The 18,452-nt window shown below is 37.3% G+C and overlaps 2 protein-coding genes and 1 non-coding gene across 33 annotated transcripts; 1 reads left to right on the forward strand and 2 right to left on the reverse strand.

Moving 5' to 3' along the window:
• The first annotated feature begins 317 nt into the window (after positions 1-317).
• LOC127832397 (uncharacterized) lies at positions 318-2,100 on the forward strand. Its single transcript, XM_052357865.1, has 3 exons — positions 318-445; positions 1,263-1,403; positions 1,815-2,100. Exons 1-3 carry the CDS (start codon positions 358-360, stop codon positions 1,913-1,915), a joined length of 330 nt encoding a protein of 109 aa, XP_052213825.1. The 5' UTR covers positions 318-357; the 3' UTR covers positions 1,916-2,100.
• Positions 2,101-3,374: 1,274 nt separating this feature from the next.
• On the reverse strand, positions 3,375-17,788 carry LOC127832396 (60S ribosomal protein L30-like). 31 transcript variants are annotated; one of them, XR_008026854.1, is made up of 7 exons: positions 17,708-17,788; positions 11,074-11,127; positions 10,498-10,643; positions 5,563-5,760; positions 5,203-5,262; positions 4,543-4,662; positions 3,375-4,482 (listed from the first exon to the last, which is right to left on the reverse strand). XR_008026854.1 is itself a non-coding variant. In XM_052357864.1 (5 exons), the coding sequence occupies exons 2-5, from the start codon at positions 11,092-11,094 to the stop codon at positions 3,429-3,431; spliced, it is 348 nt and encodes a 115-aa protein (XP_052213824.1). In that variant the 5' UTR covers positions 11,095-11,127; positions 17,708-17,788; the 3' UTR covers positions 3,375-3,428. The 31 variants fall into 31 exon arrangements, 1 of the variants encoding a protein (XP_052213824.1); XR_008026851.1 differs by having other exon boundaries at positions 4,543-4,722; XR_008026848.1 differs by having other exon boundaries at positions 4,543-4,782.
• LOC127832865 (small nucleolar RNA SNORA73 family) lies at positions 11,994-12,212 on the reverse strand. Its single transcript, XR_008027203.1, has one exon. It is a non-coding gene; the product is annotated as a small nucleolar RNA SNORA73 family (small nucleolar RNA).
• Positions 17,789-18,452: the final 664 nt, after the last annotated feature.

Genomic DNA, 18,452 nt, shown 5'->3' on the forward strand with positions numbered 1-18,452 from the left:
ATGATAAGGTTCGTTGGCAAATATTTACAAGTCAAAACGGTGTTTTGCATTAAGTTTGGGTACTTGGAGGGTAATTTCGACATATCAGGACTAAATAAAATTTTACTCTTGAGGTGTCGAAATTACCCGACTTTGCTCTACTACTCACGCAAGTGGAGCAGTGCGTACATCAAGATCGTGCAAAGAGTTGAAGGCAACATCTTGTTAAGCCATTTGCACTTTATACTTCGCTCTTAAACGGCATAGATAAATTATTAGAACAAACAGGACCGGAACTGCGATATAAAGCGCGAAAAATCGGCGTCTTTGACGTCATTAAACTAGTACGGAAATGACGTAATTAGTTATAAGTCAATAATGCCGAAACACGGACGTTTGAGCTGTCGCCGCTGCTACGCGTCTTACCCTTCTACTGATATTGTAAAATGTCAGACGTTCCTGTTTGGTATGTATCGATTGTAAATAAAGGATGGGGAAAAATATGCGATTTCTAGCGATACCTTTCTCACTTTATGATTTGTCTCTTTAAACGTCAATTATTTTACTTAATGACGTATTTTTCACTCGTGCATTTAACTTAAAGGTATGATCATTGAAGTAAAGACATGAACAATGTCGTAACGGATTCATTTTACTTAATATATGATTTATTAAGATGTCCTACCTGCAGTTTGAAGTTAATGACATGATTAAAGATAGACATTCTTTGTTATTTATTATCGGGTTTAAATCTGGACGCATATGCTACCTTTCAGAAATCGCATGTTATAAGGATATATATTGCTCAAATACACCTGGTATATTAAATAAATTTAATTGTTCAAGTAATTGTATTTTCTATCGACAGTTGATATTAAAAGTATAATGGCATTTGTTCATTCAAATAGCTGTCTTTTACTGAAAATCAAGCCGATTGGTAATGCCGCATTATTTGTATTTACATCGTTTTTATTCACAAAGAGCTTTCATACAGTCAATTTATTCCAATATGGATACCGTGGATGTAATGAACAAATAAAAAGTGTGAAAATCCAAATGAGAATTGATGTAAAGAATATATAAATAGTTTGAAAATCCGTCGATCCATTTATCCGTCCTTCTGTCCTCTAAGTGTGTACATAGCGATATTTTTCTGAACATGAAGTAACCGTTGCATAGTCAAACTTAAACACGCTATTACGACCGTTACATGTTGTTTTGAAGTACTTCATTGTGTTCGGAGTAGGCTGTGACTCTGAACTCTGTTATTTTCCCTCGTGCAGGTGAGGTGACTTTGTGCCCGCCGTGCCACAAGTGGTTCCACCCGCACTGCAAGCAGCACGTGACAGTCGTGAAGCCAGAGGACAAACTTTGTGACTCATGCACGGTCCGCAAAGCCATTCTCGCATGCCCCATGTGTACAGGTATACTAATATATATAGTATACAGAGCTGACAGTGAACTAACAATTTGGGGTAGGTATGTTCGAGTCTCTGACCAATATGGAAAGTGGATGCCTTCATGATACGACTGGACCTCTGGAATATGCGCGCGACAAATGATTTTATTTATGAAATGAATTAAGAAATTACATGGGTTTAGGGCTGACACTAAACGGGGCGGTCGAAAGGTTTATCAAATTACAAACTAGAAATCCCTAATCAGGCTAGGGAGAAAAAAAATCGGGAATTATTTTTCCAATAACTTCAAAACATTTCAATAAGTAGAATGAAATAAAACAATAAGATGATGTATGATTAATCAATCATTTATATAAAAGGTTTTCTATAAAAAAAAATCATTAAAGCTTTTATTGATGATTTGTATCATTTTAGGGTTCCCTTACCATGTACAACTATGCGTTTTGTGTTGCACGGAGATTCACCGGGATCTTCACGAATCTCACTTAGATCACGTCTACACCGTACCTGCATGAAAACCGGTCTCACTTGTACCGCCCGAAAAAGGTCCCATATACAGGCTATGAGCCGGAATTGGTTGACTGACTGTAGTTTGACTCCAATAGTGAAGATGACATGATTTCAGATGACCTTTAGTTTGTGTATGACTGACATTGTATACAAATAATTATGTTGTTGAAAATAAAGTTAGTATACCATGTCTTAAAGTGAACTTCACCAACAGACTATGAAAAAGAGCGGAGCATACGAGATGGAGGTCAGCACGGAGAAGTCGAAGATCATGGTGAACAGCACGACCAAAACCAGTGCAGACATCACCATGAAGGCTCATGGTTCAGATTTTCTAAGCCTCGCAAAATAAACTTTGCTTTATTCGGCACCGACCTAGTATTCTCTATTTACTTTCACTATCATCAACACAGATAAAACCATCACAATCGTTTACATCTCCTACATAAGATTGCAATTAGAAAATTTCTATATAATAACCGTTTTCCGGAGGGTTTTTTACGCAACGCTTTCAGATATTGAGCTATTTTTTTGGTATGCGAGTCTACCTTCATGACCTAGATATGAAGTTAAATTCGTTCCGGTCTATTGATATTTGGCGATGCAAGGGGCCTTGGACTTCAACACTTTCTCTACATTAACTGTTTTCCGGAGTTTTTTTTAGCAACTCTTTCAGATATTGAGCTGGTTTTGAAGTCCCCGGTAGGATGGCATATAGCAGTTGGACTGTGCGTCCGTCTGTCTGGCATTTCATTTTCCGGACTTATTTTCAAAACGCTTTACTATATTGACCCGATATTTGGTGTGCGAGTCTCCCTACATTACTAACAGATGAAGTATGTCGTTTCGGTCCATTGATTTTTTTTCGTCAAGTTATGGGCGAGATGCTAGAAGTAGAGACTAGCTTCAAGTACTTGGACGCAACCCTGTCAAAGGATGGTACCTGCCGATGTCCGAATGAGAATAAACACGACGACCGCAGCGATTTCCAGACTAAGCAGGTTGTGGACAATCAGTTCAAAGCAGGTACAGCCTCTACAAGTCCCTCGTAGTCTCCATCCTACTCTACGACGGCGGACAAAATACGCAGGATACAGACATTTGAACATAAATGTCGCAGAAGACTGCTCCGCATCTCCTACACGGAGCACAAGACCGTGTACGTCCGGAACATGACGACTACAAGTGTTGGCCTGAAATGACGTGCATAATGTCCATATTGCCATCTATCCATGTTTCAAGTTTCATGGAAAAAAATATGAAGAACTTTTAAAGTTATCGCAGGATCCAGAAAAGTGTGATAGACTCACAGCGCGCATTCATAAGTACCCTCCGGTTTCACCGAAAGGGGACAATAAACAGCAAAGTAACAGTATAACCAATGCTTTCTCATGTCAATTTCTTAACACCTCTGCCTGACAAGATTCATTCTCAAGACGAGAAAGGCAAAACCAAACACATAAATGCTGCCGCACGTTTATTGTACAGAATACACGTAAATTTGGGGCTGCGAGACGCCTATGCTGTCTGTTGTTCGGATGGCATGTTGCGGATAATGTCGGAATCACCTGAAACACATTAAGACTACAAGTCAGTAAATGTTGGCTAAACCAGTGATTGGAAGTACCACAAATATCAAGTGTGGCCTGATCAGATGGATAGAGGGGCAGCGAGTACAGGGTGCAGAATCAACAGGGGTTTTAGGGGCTGGACAGAATGTAAACACTCTGTTGAGGACTTTATTTTTGCAAATATCTCAAATTATTGAAATACATTAGCAAAAACATTAAGAGCAGTTTGTGCCTATATCTTAAGGTATAAGAATAAAACCCTGAATACGTCTGAAATCGGTGACAAAATTTCACGTTGGTTTAAGTATGACCGTACACATGAATGCAGTAAAAAAATATAATTTTTGAACAAGAACACATGTTTACTTTAAATAAAGTAATTCAGATATTTTTCACATTGCTATAAGCAGCAAAACAATCTGTCTTTATGCAAAAGTTGAAATTCTTAAGAAAAATTGTTTTACCGGTCTGTTTACATCCATTAACGTTTAATTGGGAACCCCACAGTCACGTGATCCTGCACCCTGTGTAATATTTTCTTGTTTTCAAGAAAAAAATCAAGAGTCTGGATTTGATAAGCCAAAGCTCATTATTTCAATGACAGGCACTCAATTGCAACTTAAAACACAGAGTGTCATTTTCATGGTTGTGATTATGATTAACTTGTAAATCAAACTACTCCCCTCCTCCCCTAAATGGTTTCAAAAAGTCCTAACTATACAGACAGATCAATTCAAGGCAATCAATCTTGACACTCACAACAAGGAAATCAGCTTAAAGGAAAAGCCCCAGTCCTGATTGTTAAGACAATGATCAATGTTCAGTGTTGTAATGTGGATGTTATGAGAGCTGCTTATGAAGATCTTGTACTACAAAGCTACCTCATACCTGGGTCAGTAATGCTGAGGGTGCACACTACAGATCTTGTACTACAAGGCTACCTCATACCTGGGTCAGTAATGCTGAGGGTGCACACTACAGATCTTGTACTACAAGGCTACCTAATACCTGGGTCAGTAATGCTGAGGGTGCACACTACAGATCTTGTACTACAAAGCTACCTCATACCTGGGTCAGTAATGCTGAGGGTGCACACTACAGATCTTGTACTACAAGGCTACCTCATACCTGGGTCAGTAATGCTGAGGGTGCACACTACAGATCTTGTACTACAAGGCTACCTCATACCTGGGTCAGTAATGCTGAGGGTGCACACTACAGATCTTGTACTACAAGGCTACCTCATACCTGGGTCAGTAATGCTGAGGGTGCACACTACAGATCTTGTACTACAAGGCTACCTCATACCTGGGTCAGTAATGCTGAGGGTGCACACTACAGATCTTGTACTACAAAGCTACCTCATACCTGGGTCAGTAATGCTGAGGGTGCACACTACAGATCTTGTACTACAAGGCTACCTCATACCTGGGTCAGTAATGCTGAGGGTGCACACTACAGATCTTGTACTACAAAGCTACCTCATACCTGGGTCAGTAATGCTGAGGGTGCACACTATAGATCTTGTACTACAAGGCTACCTCATACCTGGGTCAGTAATGCTGAGGGTGCACACTACAGATCTTGTACTACAAGGCTACCTCATACCTGGGTCAGTAATGCTGAGGGTGCACACTACAGATCTTGTACTACAAGGCTACCTCATACCTGGGTCAGTAATGCTGAGGGTACACACTACAGATCTTGTACTACAAGGCTACCTCATACCTGGGTCAGTAATGCTGAGGGAGCACACTACAGATCTTGTACTACAAGGCTACCTCATACCTGGGTCAGTAATGCTGAGGGTGCACACTACAGATTTTGTACTACAAGGCTACCTCATACCTGGGTCAGTAATGCTGAGGGTGCACACTACAGATCTTGTACTACAAAGCTACCTTATACCTGGGTCAGAAATGCTGAGGGTGCACACTACAGATCTTGTACTACAAAGCTACCTCATACCTGGGTCAGTAATGCTGAGGGTGCACACTACAGATCTTGTACTACAAGGCTACCTAATACCTGGGTCAGTAATGCTGAGGGTGCACACTACAGATCTTGTACTACAAGGCTACCTCATACCTGGGTCAGTAATGCTGAGGGTGCACACTACAGATCTTGTACTACAAGGCTACCTCATACCTGGGTCAGTAATGCTGAGGGTGCACACTCTGAAGTATCTACCGCAAGCGGTGCCCAGCTCAATGTTGTTACCAGTGTAGTGGTGGACGCCGGTCTTGGCCAACATGGCATAGTACTCAATCTCACTCTTCCTATAAACACACAAGTACGCTGAAGAATCAAGGGACATCAAATATACTTTACCTCTACACCCACTGTTTTATATCCAAATATTTTTATTTTAATTGTTGGTGCGCATAATACAAGGTTGTGCGTAATTCATAGTAAGGTTCAAGAAACAAATATGAAGTGGGTTTCCTAACTTATTATGACAATAACAAAATGTATACAGTACCAGTCATATCGGGGAAACATGCTCTTAACTAGTAAGGAATCTAATCATTTCTGCAATAACAGTGTTTCTTTTTATCTTTAGACGGAAAGCTGGCAGAAAGAGGAATTTAATTTTTTAAATATGAATGATTATATGTTTCTATTCTTCCTTATTTTAAAACATTTATAAAATACTTTGATCCAAATGCTAAATTATATTATGCTCAATCTTGGATTGATGAAAATAGCCAGTACTATTGTTTTCAAAAATGACCAAATTCATTTTCTTTCCAAATTAGGCAAACTTTTTTCAAATAAAGTTAACGCCACAAGAGGATTTTTAGTCATTTGAGGAGGAAACAAGTATTCTTCTGAGCAGAGAAATGGGCCTAATTTCAGCCTAAAATAAGCCCTAAATTATCACTGAATAATGCCATAAATATTAGAAGACACAATTTTTCTGAAAATAAAACTCAAAAAACAAACTTTTTAAAGCAAATTGCCCCCCCCATATATTAATTATATAAATGTTGTATATTGGCATAATAATAAATAACTTTTAAAAGGCTTTATGTACAAAAACAAATACAATTCCAGGAAGCTATTGAAATCTAAGAATTTCTGGCTGAAAAATGAAGAGTATTTTACCATCAACAACTTATCCAGAGCAATTTATAAGCAACACTTAACATCAAATACAACCAAATCCATGCGTGAGTATTACCCTGCTGTCATTCACAAACTAAGTAGCGATGTCAGTACACCTACCGATACTCAATCCACACTCCATCTCTCAGTCTGGTTACTTCAGACAGAAAGCAAACACATCAGTACAAATGACTTCATCTTAACCGGCATATTTACCAGCTCCGAAGTCAAAACCAAACATACATATTCAAGCAAACAATTAATATCTCTGTTTGGGTTTAATTATTATTCAAGATTAATTATGCAAATGCTAGAGGGCAATTACTTTTGTGTTTCAGTACAATATTAATGTTGTATCTGTCTGGAAACATTAGTTTCAAGACAAATCCAAGTGATTAAGACCTTGAAAAGGAGGTAATCCAAGCAAATACAAAATTGCCATTTTCTTCATAAGAATTCACTATGTGCTACTCAATGGGCCACAAGACCACATACTAAATTGACTTATTCTTCACACAGAACAGTCGATTGGTGTATAGCGGATTTTAGTGAGTAACGGATAGGTTAAACGTTTTTTGCAAAAAACTTTTATTTATGTTAAGATTTATAGTTTTCTATCAATTGAATACAAAAAGCCTATCGTTGTTAAGTCGATTCATGTTTTTGTTGATGTGTGTCAATGTTTACAACTGTTTGTTTTTTTCGAAAGCAAAACAAGGTCACATTATGTACGCACCGTTTTTGTGACGAAAGGAAAAGTGCAGACGAATGGTTTCTTGAATTTTGCTGATTTTGTTTGGTAAACCAGAGCTCCAGATAAGGTTTAGTGAAATTCTTAAATTACTACCAGATTTTCAAAAAGAATTCTTAACTCTGAAATTTTATTCTTGACGTTACTACTAAGTTTTGGAAAATAATTCTTATTTTTTATAAATGACCTAAAAATAAATAATAATGGTTATTTTCATGAAAAATAATCAAAATAAACATACTAGCAACTTTATTTATACGAGTTCAACAGTGTCTTTTCAGTATTATACAATTTTATTTTTCAAATACCTTCATATGCCCAAACTGTGCTTAGATTGCATGCCTTAGATGAATGTTTACATATTTCACAATTAAAACGGGTCTCCCCTTCAATCTTTTCAACAATTAGCCACGGGACTTGTCCCTTCCACTCGTTCAATGATTTTTTGTGTGTTTAAGTTTGGACCCGTCGTGTCGCGTTTTTGTGTAGCTTTTCCGACTGTGTCGGAAACTGAACATACAGCATCGTATACGATCTTTTCTATAATGTCTTTCTAAACATTTAACTTCAGCTCACTTTGCATACAATATGTTAAAAGCGTGTTTTTGGACGCTTTGCAGTTTTTTAGGACGCTCTCTGGGCGCCGCCATTGTTTTTGACAGATAGACTGTATACGCCGCTTTTATTGGAAAAAATTGCGCTTTGTTAAACAAACCCGATAACCATTCTAAATAAGCACCGCAAAGATCTTTAATACGGGAAAAGAACTCAATAAAAATCGATACGAACCGATGTAAAAATAATATTCGTAACTTGATTTTGTAATTCTTAATGGTACGACAAGATTTTAAAATAAATACGTAACGGACTTGAAAATAATTCGTAAATACGAAAATACGACCCTTAACTGGAGCTCTGGTAAACATAATGTTCATTGCTGTAATATTTTAGTATTATGTGTCCTTTACAAAAGTAAGAATGCTCAGAAACCAAATTGATGCATACCATATAAAACAAGGGCTGTTTGTAAAACATGCATGCCCCCCATATGGGCTCTCCCTTGTAGTGACAGCCATTGTGTGAATATGTTTTTTGTCACCTTGACCTTTGACCTAGTGACCTGAAAATCAATAGGGGTCATCTGCCAGTCATGATCAATGTACCTATGAAGTTTCATGATCCTAGCCATAAGCGTTCTTGAGTTATCATCCGGAAACCATTTTACTATTTCGGGTCACCGTGACCTTGACCTTTGACCTAGTGACCTGAAAATTAATAGGGGTCATCTGCGAGTCATGATCAATCTACCTATCAAGTTTCATGATCCTAGGAATAAGCGTTCTTCAGTTATCATCCGGAAACCATTTTACAATTTCGGGTCACCTTGAACTTGACCTTTGACCTAGTGACCTCAAAATCGATAGGGGTCATCTGCGAGTCATGATCAATGTACCTATGAAGTTTCATGATCCTAGGCATAAGCGTTCTTGAGTTATCATCCGGAAACCATTTTACTATTTCTGGTCACCATGACCTTGACCTTTGACCTAGTGACCTCAAAATTAATAGGGGTCATCTGCGAGTCATGATCAATGTACCTATGAAGTTTTATGATCGTAGCCATTAGCGTTCTTGAGTTATTATCCGGAAACCATTTTACTATTTCAGGTCACCGTGACCTTTGATATAGTGACCTGAAAATCAATAGGGGTCAACTGCAAGTCATGATCAATCTACCTATCAAGTTTCATGATAGCGTAAGCGTTCTTGAGTTATCATCCGGAAACCATTTTACTATTTCGGGTCACCGTGACCTTGACCTTTGACCTTGAGACCTGAAAATCAATAGGGGTCATCTGCAAGTCATGATTAATGTACCTATGAAGTTTCATGATCCTAGGCGTAAGCGTTCTTGAGTTATCATCCGGAAACCATTTTACTATTTCGGGTCACCGTGACCTTGACCTTGTACCTAGTGACCTGAAAATCAATACTGAATAGGGGTCATCTGCCAGCCATTATCAATCTACCTACGAAGTTTCATGATCCTAGGCCTAAGCGTTCTTGAGTTATCATCCGGAAACCATTTTACTATTTCGGGTCACCTTGACCTTTGACCTAGTGACCTCAAAATCAATAGGGGTCATCTGTGAGTCATGATCAATGTACCTATAAAGTTTCATGATCCTAGGCCCAAGCGTTCTTGAGTTATCATCCGGAAACCACCTGGTGGACGGACCGACAGACCGACCGACATGTGCAAAGCAATATACCCCCTCTTCTTCGAAGAGGGGCATAATAAGCATGAAAGCTGCAACTCGGGATTTTGTGAATAACGGACATGTGGTGACCCATATTCAGGAATGTGGGGATTGTCTCAAATAAATATAAACTCAATTGAAGTTGTCCAATACACATGTGGTTAGCGTGTGGCTATGATATTAATTAGTGAAAACATCATTTTTAATGAAAAATAATCAAATTTTAACGAAAAATCGATTTCTCTGAAAACATATTTTTCACTATCAAATCTATATATATAACAAGGTATTCAACTCAAAATGACCCAAAGATAGGGTGCATCGCTTTGAACAGCCATTACTTCATCAATTGTGCAGCGATTTCCATGAACTTGGTCTTATTAAACGCAGAAATGAATTTCCTTTCTGGAAATGTACATATGTTGCAATTATTTTTTTACAAATGCTGTGTCAAATTTCAAGAAATAACACGATACCACATGTAATTCGATAAAGACCTAAGCGATCCGGTAATGGCTGAATCAGTGTACCATGAAATTCGCGCTGTAAACAAATAATATTTTTTCGGAAATTTAAAACCGCTGGCATGTTTCAATAGGAAAGACATTTGTCTTTCGAGGTTTAATTGTTTAATTACTGAATGCATGGTGTTTACATTGAAATGAGACTCGAAGTCCTTAGCTATCCGTTATACACCAACCAACTGTATTCCTAAGCAAGGCAAAGCCTGAAAGTACATTGTCTTAAAAAAACGACAGGCCATAATTCTTAATCAGGGCTGTTTTATGAATGTTTACGAAATAAAAGTTACAATGAGAAATAAGATGCTAATTTTTAGCCTTAACCATGCCAAATTTGGTGCTGCTACCATAACAGGGTGTGATGGGGGCTCATACCTGAGAGGAGGGGTGTTGTTAGCAATGATGACCAGCTTGGCCTTGCCCTGTCGCAGTGTCTTCAGCGTCTGCTTGTATCCCAGCACAAACTTGCCGCTCTTCATGACAAGGGCCAGACGAGAGTTGATGTTCTCGGTGTTCTTCTTCTGCAGACCACACAACGCCAACAAATCAGTCATTTCAGTTTTGGTTTTTAATTAGTTGGGTGTTTCCCTGTTTCATAGTATTTCAGTCAAATCATGGCGGTCAGTTTAAACAATTCACTTTACCAGTACTAAGTGCTCATTTTAATGGCAGAAACTGACTAAATGCCCTACTTAAATCAGAGGTAGGGAAACCTGGCTGTAGAGATGATTAAATGACCTATACCCACACTAGTCATGGGGCTGGGTTTGGAATCAAACATGAAATCATCTCAATTTTTCATCCAGCGCTGTACCAACTCAGCTTGCCAGCCTTTTCAAATCTTAGGGACAACGTATATTGTACATATTTACTCTGTATTCAGCTAAGCTTGTTCATTTATTTTTAACATGGAATAGGAAATGAAAGATCAAACGATAAATCTGTACTTACGATCTTCTTAGCTGGAGCCATTTTGATCTTTTCAGTTTACGGCGACTGATTGGCCTATAAACAAAACATAATTAATAATTAAAGACTGTTAATGCGAGAGATGAAGCCTGTGAAACAGATCTTTGGCCCGTGAAATGCTTCATACAACAGAACCCTCACCGAAAAGGGCCTTTTACAAATTTTCAGCTTTTGCAAAGCCAAAATATCCGCTTATACTTCATAATTTATGAGGTGTAAAAAAAAACACCGACTCTCAGAACACATTCACATTGACAAACCCTCTCCATAAACGACAAACAAAAGGAAATCACGATGTTACAAAGAATCTGTCACCGCCTTCGCTATTAAATCTGATGGTATACTCGTCACAACAGTATACTTGTCACGTCTTTTTTTGACGGTTTGGGTCGCATGAATTTTTAAATATTGAGCGAACACACTGTTAATGAAAGTTTCCTATCCCGTCTGCATTCAACAGCAGACATTTTCCCCAGCTTTACGACGAAAGTAACTTTTTATATCGACAACTACTGGAACCAGTGTCTATATATATTAATACTGAAAACTTAGTTCAAAATATACCAATTCAAATTATACACTCTACGGAGGAAACGGTACAACTAAAACGAAGAATCATATGCAATGCGTTTTTCCATTTACACAATCGTTTTCTGTACAATCAATTTCTTATTACAATTCATTTTCGGTCATACACAAATCATAAAAACGAACCTTCTCATGCCTGCTTAGCAAAGGCAAAAATGACTTATGTTGTGATATATACCAGCCTCTTATGACAGGTGACCATTTTACTCTATTGTAATACAGACTGATTTTTTTGGGGGGACGGGGGTGTCTTACAGCAGCAGACAGCAAGATAAGTTTGGACTGTATTTCTTTAATACAATTACATTTTAACCGTATGTTCCGTGTATGGCTTATCTACCCAGTTCTAGCTGTACTAGCAGCTCTAGGAAGGTTCTGGAATATACACGGCCCTAACCCACAGGGGGTCCAGTTGATGTACCATGATGTGGAAAGGGAATATACCTCCAGTCCAGCAGAACATTCAGCTCCCATTCGCCACTTGACAGTGTGTGAACCCTGGCGAACCAGACACACAACACTGTCTACATGGATGGACATTAATTGACAACTATGTACAAGACATTTAAATGAAAATTGTTAGTTCAACCAGTGGATTTTTCTCACCTTTTTGTGAATGAGGCAAGGTCCCTTTGGATTAGAAAAAATTGTGGCGTTTGGACTTAAATTGGGAAATTTGTGTTCTTCACTTTCTAACAAATGCTTCAAAATTGAGAATAGTAGTGTTTTCAATATAATATTCACCAAGGTGAAATTTATTGAGCTGGATGGGAGGGAGAGGAACAAAATGTTGAGATCTAAATAAATTTATTTGAAAACCTGTCAATTGGGCTAGATCTGTCATTGCCAGCTCAGGCATTACCTAAATGTACCCCTGGTACTATGAAGAATACTTAAATGTACCTGGGGTAGAGAAAATATACTGCAATGTACCCGGGAATGCTAACGCTAAATTGGTCATTGTTTGCCTTTTTTCAAATAAGTTATGTTCATATATATGCCACTTGTTTAAACAAGAGCACCGCCTTGCGGGTGCAGACCGCTCATCTACTATTTCAAAAATAAAATACAAATAAATATTTGTGTTTTTTAAACGTTTAAAAAAAAAATAATTGGGGGGGGGGGGGGGGGGAGTGGCGTGGGGGGTATATTGTGAGGGTGTGGTGGTAATTTGTGAGATGATCTTAAAAAAAAAAAAAAAAAATGGGGGGGAGGGCGTGGGGGATGGTTTGGGTGGAGTCTATTGTGGTATGTCAGGTAAGAGTTGTTTTGTCAAAGTATCAATCAAATCTAATCATAAATAAAGAAGTTATGGCAATTTTAGCAAAATTTAATAATTTGACCTTGAGAGTCAAGGTCATTCAAAGGTCAATTTAAAATTCCACTTGCCAGGTACAGTAACCTCATGATAGCATAAAAGTATTTGAAGTTTGAAAGCAATAGCCTTGATACTTTAGAAGTAAAGTGGATTGAAACACAAAATTTAACCATATATTCAAAGTTAATAAGTCAAAAAAGGGCCATAATTCCGTAAAAATGACAACCAGAGTTATGCAACTTGTCCTTTTACTGTCCCCTTATGATAGTTTGCAAGTGTTCCAAGTATGAAAGCAATATCTATGATACTTTAGGGGTAAAGTGGACCAAAACACAAAACTTAACCAAATTTCCAATTTTCTAAGTATAAAGGGCCCATAATTCCGTCCAAATGCCAGTCAGAGTTACATAACTTTGCCTGCACAGTCCCCTTAGGATAGTTAATAAGTGTTGCAAGTATGAAAGCAATAGCTTTGATACTGTAGGAATAAAGTGGACCTAAACACAAAACTTAACCAAATTTTCAATTTTCTAAGTATAAAAAGGGCACATAATTCTGTCAAAATGCCAGTCAGAGTTACATAACTTTGCCTGCACAGTCCCCTTATGATAGTTAGTAGGTGTTGCAAGTATGAAAGCAATAGCTTTGATACTTAAGGAATAAAATGGACCTAAACACAAAACTTAACCAAAATTTTCAATTTTCTAAGTATAAAAAGGGCACATAATTCTGTCAAAATGCACGCCAGATTTATCTAACTTTGCCTGCCCAGTCCCCTCATGATAGTAAGTAAGTGTACCAAGTTTGAATGCAATAGCATTGATACTTTCTGAGAAAAGTGGACCTAAACGCAAAACTTAACCGGACGCCGACGCCAAGGTGATGACAATAGCTCATAACATTTTTTCAAAAAATAGATGAGCTAAAAATGGCATCTATATTATGGAAACTTGTACTCAAAAATAAAGTTGATGACTGTTTTGTTCAAAGAGAACAGTGTTTTGTAGTCCTTAGTGTGTTTTAAAACATCGGATTTTGAGCGGGAATAAACTCTGGTCCAGTCTCAATTTGCTTGGTACGTGATAGTACATTTTCTGTACCTGGGGTACGTTTAAGTAGAACCTGAGCTTACAATAACCAATTGAGCTTCAATTGGGAATTTTTAGGCTCAATTTGGAAAAATGTACACTTTTTCCATTGGGAATGGGGCTGAATACCGACTGCAAATTTTAAGGAAAAAAACACTATACTTCTGTTCTGTGAAACTTAATTCATATTTTATTTCATTTAAGGGGTTGATTAGGAGGTGGGAACCCATCAGTTATTCAAGGTCGCGGTGGTGAAGTGGATGAGGTGTCCGCCTAGCGATCCGGAGCTCGTGGGTTCGCTCCCTACTCGGGGAGCCAGTGCTTTCCACAGGATTTTTGTCAGGCGCCCCGGGGCTGATGGGGGTAGTTCCGGAGGGGCGTCCCTTCCTGACGTTGATTTTTTTTAATTTAACAAGTCAAAAACTCAAAGAAAAACAGCATCAAAAGACATCATTTGATGCGCTATGACTCTTCGAGAAAATCCCCCAATCATTTAAAAATATTATATTGTTTAATTGTTTTAAAACTTTCTCGCATAGATAGTAAAATCCCGACTCGAACGATTCCCCAATACATCCGTTTCAACCCGACTCTATTACTGTATACTTACTACTTTTCAAGTTTCTATTTATTACCCGATAATCCCGTTTATTCCGTTTTTATAAATCACTTTCTGGTAAATATTTACGATAAAAACTCTCAATTACTTCTTTAACACAAACCATGCAATTTTTCTATAGTATCAAATAAATTAAGTGACTATTAATAGATTTGATGAAATATTGCATGCGTCAATCCCCCGACGTGTTGTGTGCTTGTTAAAACGCTCAATACACGCACGCTTTCTATGCAAATGACGCGACGTTGTACATGCTGCATAATTTTCGCGCTCTTTTTAATTGAGAAAAAGATTCAATACAAAATAAATTTGCACTGCTAATTTGAAGCAAGAATATTTAAACGTTGTGGTAACATTTACATTCGGAAGTGTGTTTCGGATTAAATACGCGTTAACATCGACTTACGGGAATGGGTTTCAGATTACAAATTTAATTATTCCCGTTTGAGAGTTCAACACATATTAACAGTTGCGTTATGAATTCAACGATAATTTGTTTAAACGCTTAACGAGTCGAATAAATGTTTTAACGGAATTATGCATGAAATTCACGTTGTCTACGAGGATTACGGCCGGTTGCCATCATCAGTCTTCTAAGTAACTGGCTAAGATTTCTGTGGCAATTACATGTACGTCACGAGTCGTCTGCATGATTTAACGGCAGGTATTGCCTGCCTACTGCTGTCGCTCATACAAAGCGTGCACTCTCAGTGACCAATATTGATTTTCTAATACAACGACGCTCCGCCTTTAGTTGGGTAAAGCGACAAAGGATCATAAATCGGCTTTCAACATTTTCGGCGAAGTCGGTAGCGCTTTGATCTTAAGCTGCAATAACTGTCAGAAAACACTGATCAGAAAATTTCAGGCGTCCCGCGAACTCTGATTTCAAAATTCAAGCACCCCACTGAGGGACCGTTAAATTGCCTGTGGAAAGCACTGGGAGTGTTCTCATTATCTCCTGCATAGACACCAAGTACTGCTTCTTCCCAGGAAACGGACTCGACAGTGTCCATATCTGCCTATAATAGGCCTTCATGTAATAATCAGCAATTGACTGTAGGAAGTACGAAGTAGAAGTTACAGGTAAATCTCTATCTTCTATCTTTGGAATACAGAACTATAACACTCTGATTTTACTTCGTTATTCCTAGCTGAAATAATTCGCGTTCAGAATAAATCTGAACGCTGAAACTCCGGTCTGTAAAAACCATAACGAAAAATAATTAAAATATTATTATGGGAATTACAGTATTTGCAAGTGTATATATATCTGAAATCTACCTGTTGTTTGACAAATATGAACTTAGATCACAAAAATTACCTGTATTTCATTTAAAATCATAGACATGGAGCAATCATTTTCTCAAAGGCAGCCATTTTGGCATTGTTGTTGTTGTTATTTCGTACCATAGCTATTTCGTACCTATTACTTTTGGGGTATTTCGTTACTGTCGATTCTAATATTTCGAGTTATAATAGTTATAATCCTTTTTTTGCTTCATCTTCATACTATTTCCAATTTCATTTCTTACTGTTTTGCGCATATTGCACACTTAATTTTTGTGTTCGAACTCAGTTACATAGTTGAATTTAACCTCCAGTTCAAGGGAGATAACATGAACCCTTTACTATACAAGTATATATTGGATGAAACAAACTCGAAATATAGTTTATTAACAGGTAAATTTCGATATATTTTGCTCAATATATACTATTTAGGCAACGTTCTTTCATAATAGTCACAAATATGTGTGTATTTAAATTCAGGAGTGATGCGACCGAAATTCGTGTCGAACTCTCGCTATTAAAAAGATAGAGTGGACTATTGACCCCAAGAGTCTGCCAAAGCAAAAATCATCACAAGACTCTAAGTTGGCAATTTATATTGACTATGTTATTCCATACCATATCATATTACATGTATGTTCATTTTATTTCAATTCATTTGGGAGTGGTTGGGAATGAAGGTCATCATGTTTATTTCAAACAGCAGAATGTAAACTTTCTAAAAAGTCTTGACACAACTTTCAGTTCGAAATACTATTCACAAGGCCTGAATCTATTAACATTCTTTATCAACATTGACCTGGCGTACATAATCGTTGTACTAGGTCTAATATGGTAGCTCAGCCAGAATCTGATCATTTTGCTGAAAATTTTACATTTGAAGACTCTGGTCGTTTTTCCAAACCAAGAGTAGGAAGTTTTGGTTCTAAAACATTTACATATAATGGTATCTGTTTATGGAACAATCTTCCTCAAAAAATCAGGGATGTACCTAAACCTAACAATTTCAAGGGTGCCATCAAGAAACAGTTTTTAGAGTCTTTATAGCTTTTTATAGTATAATTTTTATTATGAATTTTATGTTCTGTTAAAATACTGTGAAACATTTTTAAGTCTTATGATCAATAAGATGCAAGGATCTCATAATTATTCTTTAACTTATAGTATGCTACAAAGTGTGTTTATTAACTACCTATGCAGTGTGTAACTTTCTTATGCAACTTCTGTGATAATAATGAACATGTGATTATATTTATTCATTCTTAATCAGTAATATACTTTATTAAACAGTACATATTTGATACATATACATTATTAAAATCTAATACATGACTGTTTCATGGTTACTGCCACCAATAACAAGGACCACAATGGAAATAAGTGAAAATCATTTTTCTCTTTTTTGTGTTATCCTTGGTATTGTGTGTGCATTCCATGGTTTGCTATGTATATTGCTGTGATAATATATTTTATATTGTCTGCATTATGTAGTAACTATGTAATGTTCATATGTTTACCAAATAAAATCATTCACCTCGTGGTATTTATAGCTTACCACTTTATTTAAGATTTGGTATATAAATCGAATAGTTATGTCCATAATTCTCCTTGATAATTATAAGGAATACATAAACTATCAATATTAGTTGCTGACAGTATTTAAACACACATAGTGAAGCGTAAAATATGTATAATTTGCAGAGATTTACATACACGTGTGACTCCTACGAGATCAAGAGAGGAAAGGAAGTGACGTCAGAGCATCTCTGCTTTCATGAAAAGACGGCGAAGCACACACAATATACACAAGAAATTTTTATTGAAATATTGCTTTGCAATTAGGTTGGGGCCACGTTTTTTTTTCAAACTTAAAACTATATATTTTAACTTCTTCTTTAATTTAATACATTATGCTGTCTCATATCGTTAATTCATGTCATAATACAATAAATTTAGAAATAATTCATTGTTAAAACCCAACCCCAGGTCGCAGTGGTGTAGTGGATATGGTGTCCGCGGAGTGATCGGGAGGTCACGGGATCGACGCTCGAGAGAGCGTTTCAAATAAGCCTTAGGCTTTCTATGCACTCGAGCTAAAACACTAAATATAGGTTTTAACTAAAACCGAACCCCATTATATATCCATATCCAGGGACCTATGCAAACACTGTTTACATATGATTCATAGATGTGCCCTCTAAAGTGGTAACAATACTTGTCTTAGATTAAACCTGGTGACCTAATTTTTGGATGCATGTGACCCGTATTCGAACTCGGCCTAGATATTGTCAAAACAAACATTCTGAGCAATGCCCTCTACTGCATTTTGAAGTCACAAAGCAGCTACAAAACATCATGACGAAGTTACGATCGATTGATATTTGATAAAGTTACGGGCCCTGGAAAATATCTGAAAGCGTTTTGTAAAAAGTCCGGAAGAGTTATTTTCAAGAAAAGT

The sequence above is a fragment of the Dreissena polymorpha genome, chromosome 5 (genome assembly GCF_020536995.1).
Source record: "Dreissena polymorpha isolate Duluth1 chromosome 5, UMN_Dpol_1.0, whole genome shotgun sequence".
NCBI classification, from domain to species: Eukaryota; Metazoa; Mollusca; class Bivalvia; order Myida; family Dreissenidae; genus Dreissena; species Dreissena polymorpha.

Bases quoted from the DNA above. Each gene is read 5' to 3' on its own strand.
- LOC127832397 (XM_052357865.1), top strand. From the start codon at position 358: ATGCCGAAACACGGACGTTTGAGCTGTCGCCGCTGCTACGCGTCTTAC. The intron at 446-1,262 runs GTATGTATCGAT...TCCCTCGTGCAG, and splicing joins ATGTCAGACGTTCCTGTTTG to GTGAGGTGACTTTGTGCCCG. The intron at 1,404-1,814 runs GTATACTAATAT...GTATCATTTTAG, and splicing joins CGCATGCCCCATGTGTACAG to GGTTCCCTTACCATGTACAA.
- LOC127832396 (XM_052357864.1), bottom strand. From the start codon at position 11,094: ATGGCTCCAGCTAAGAAGATC. The intron at 5,761-10,497 runs GTATGAGCCCCC...GTGTGTTTATAG, and splicing joins AACAACACCCCTCCTCTCAG to GAAGAGTGAGATTGAGTACT. The intron at 3,479-5,629 runs GTATGAGGTAGC...AATGTGTTTCAG, and splicing joins CCTCAGCATTACTGACCCAG to GTGATTCCGACATTATCCGC.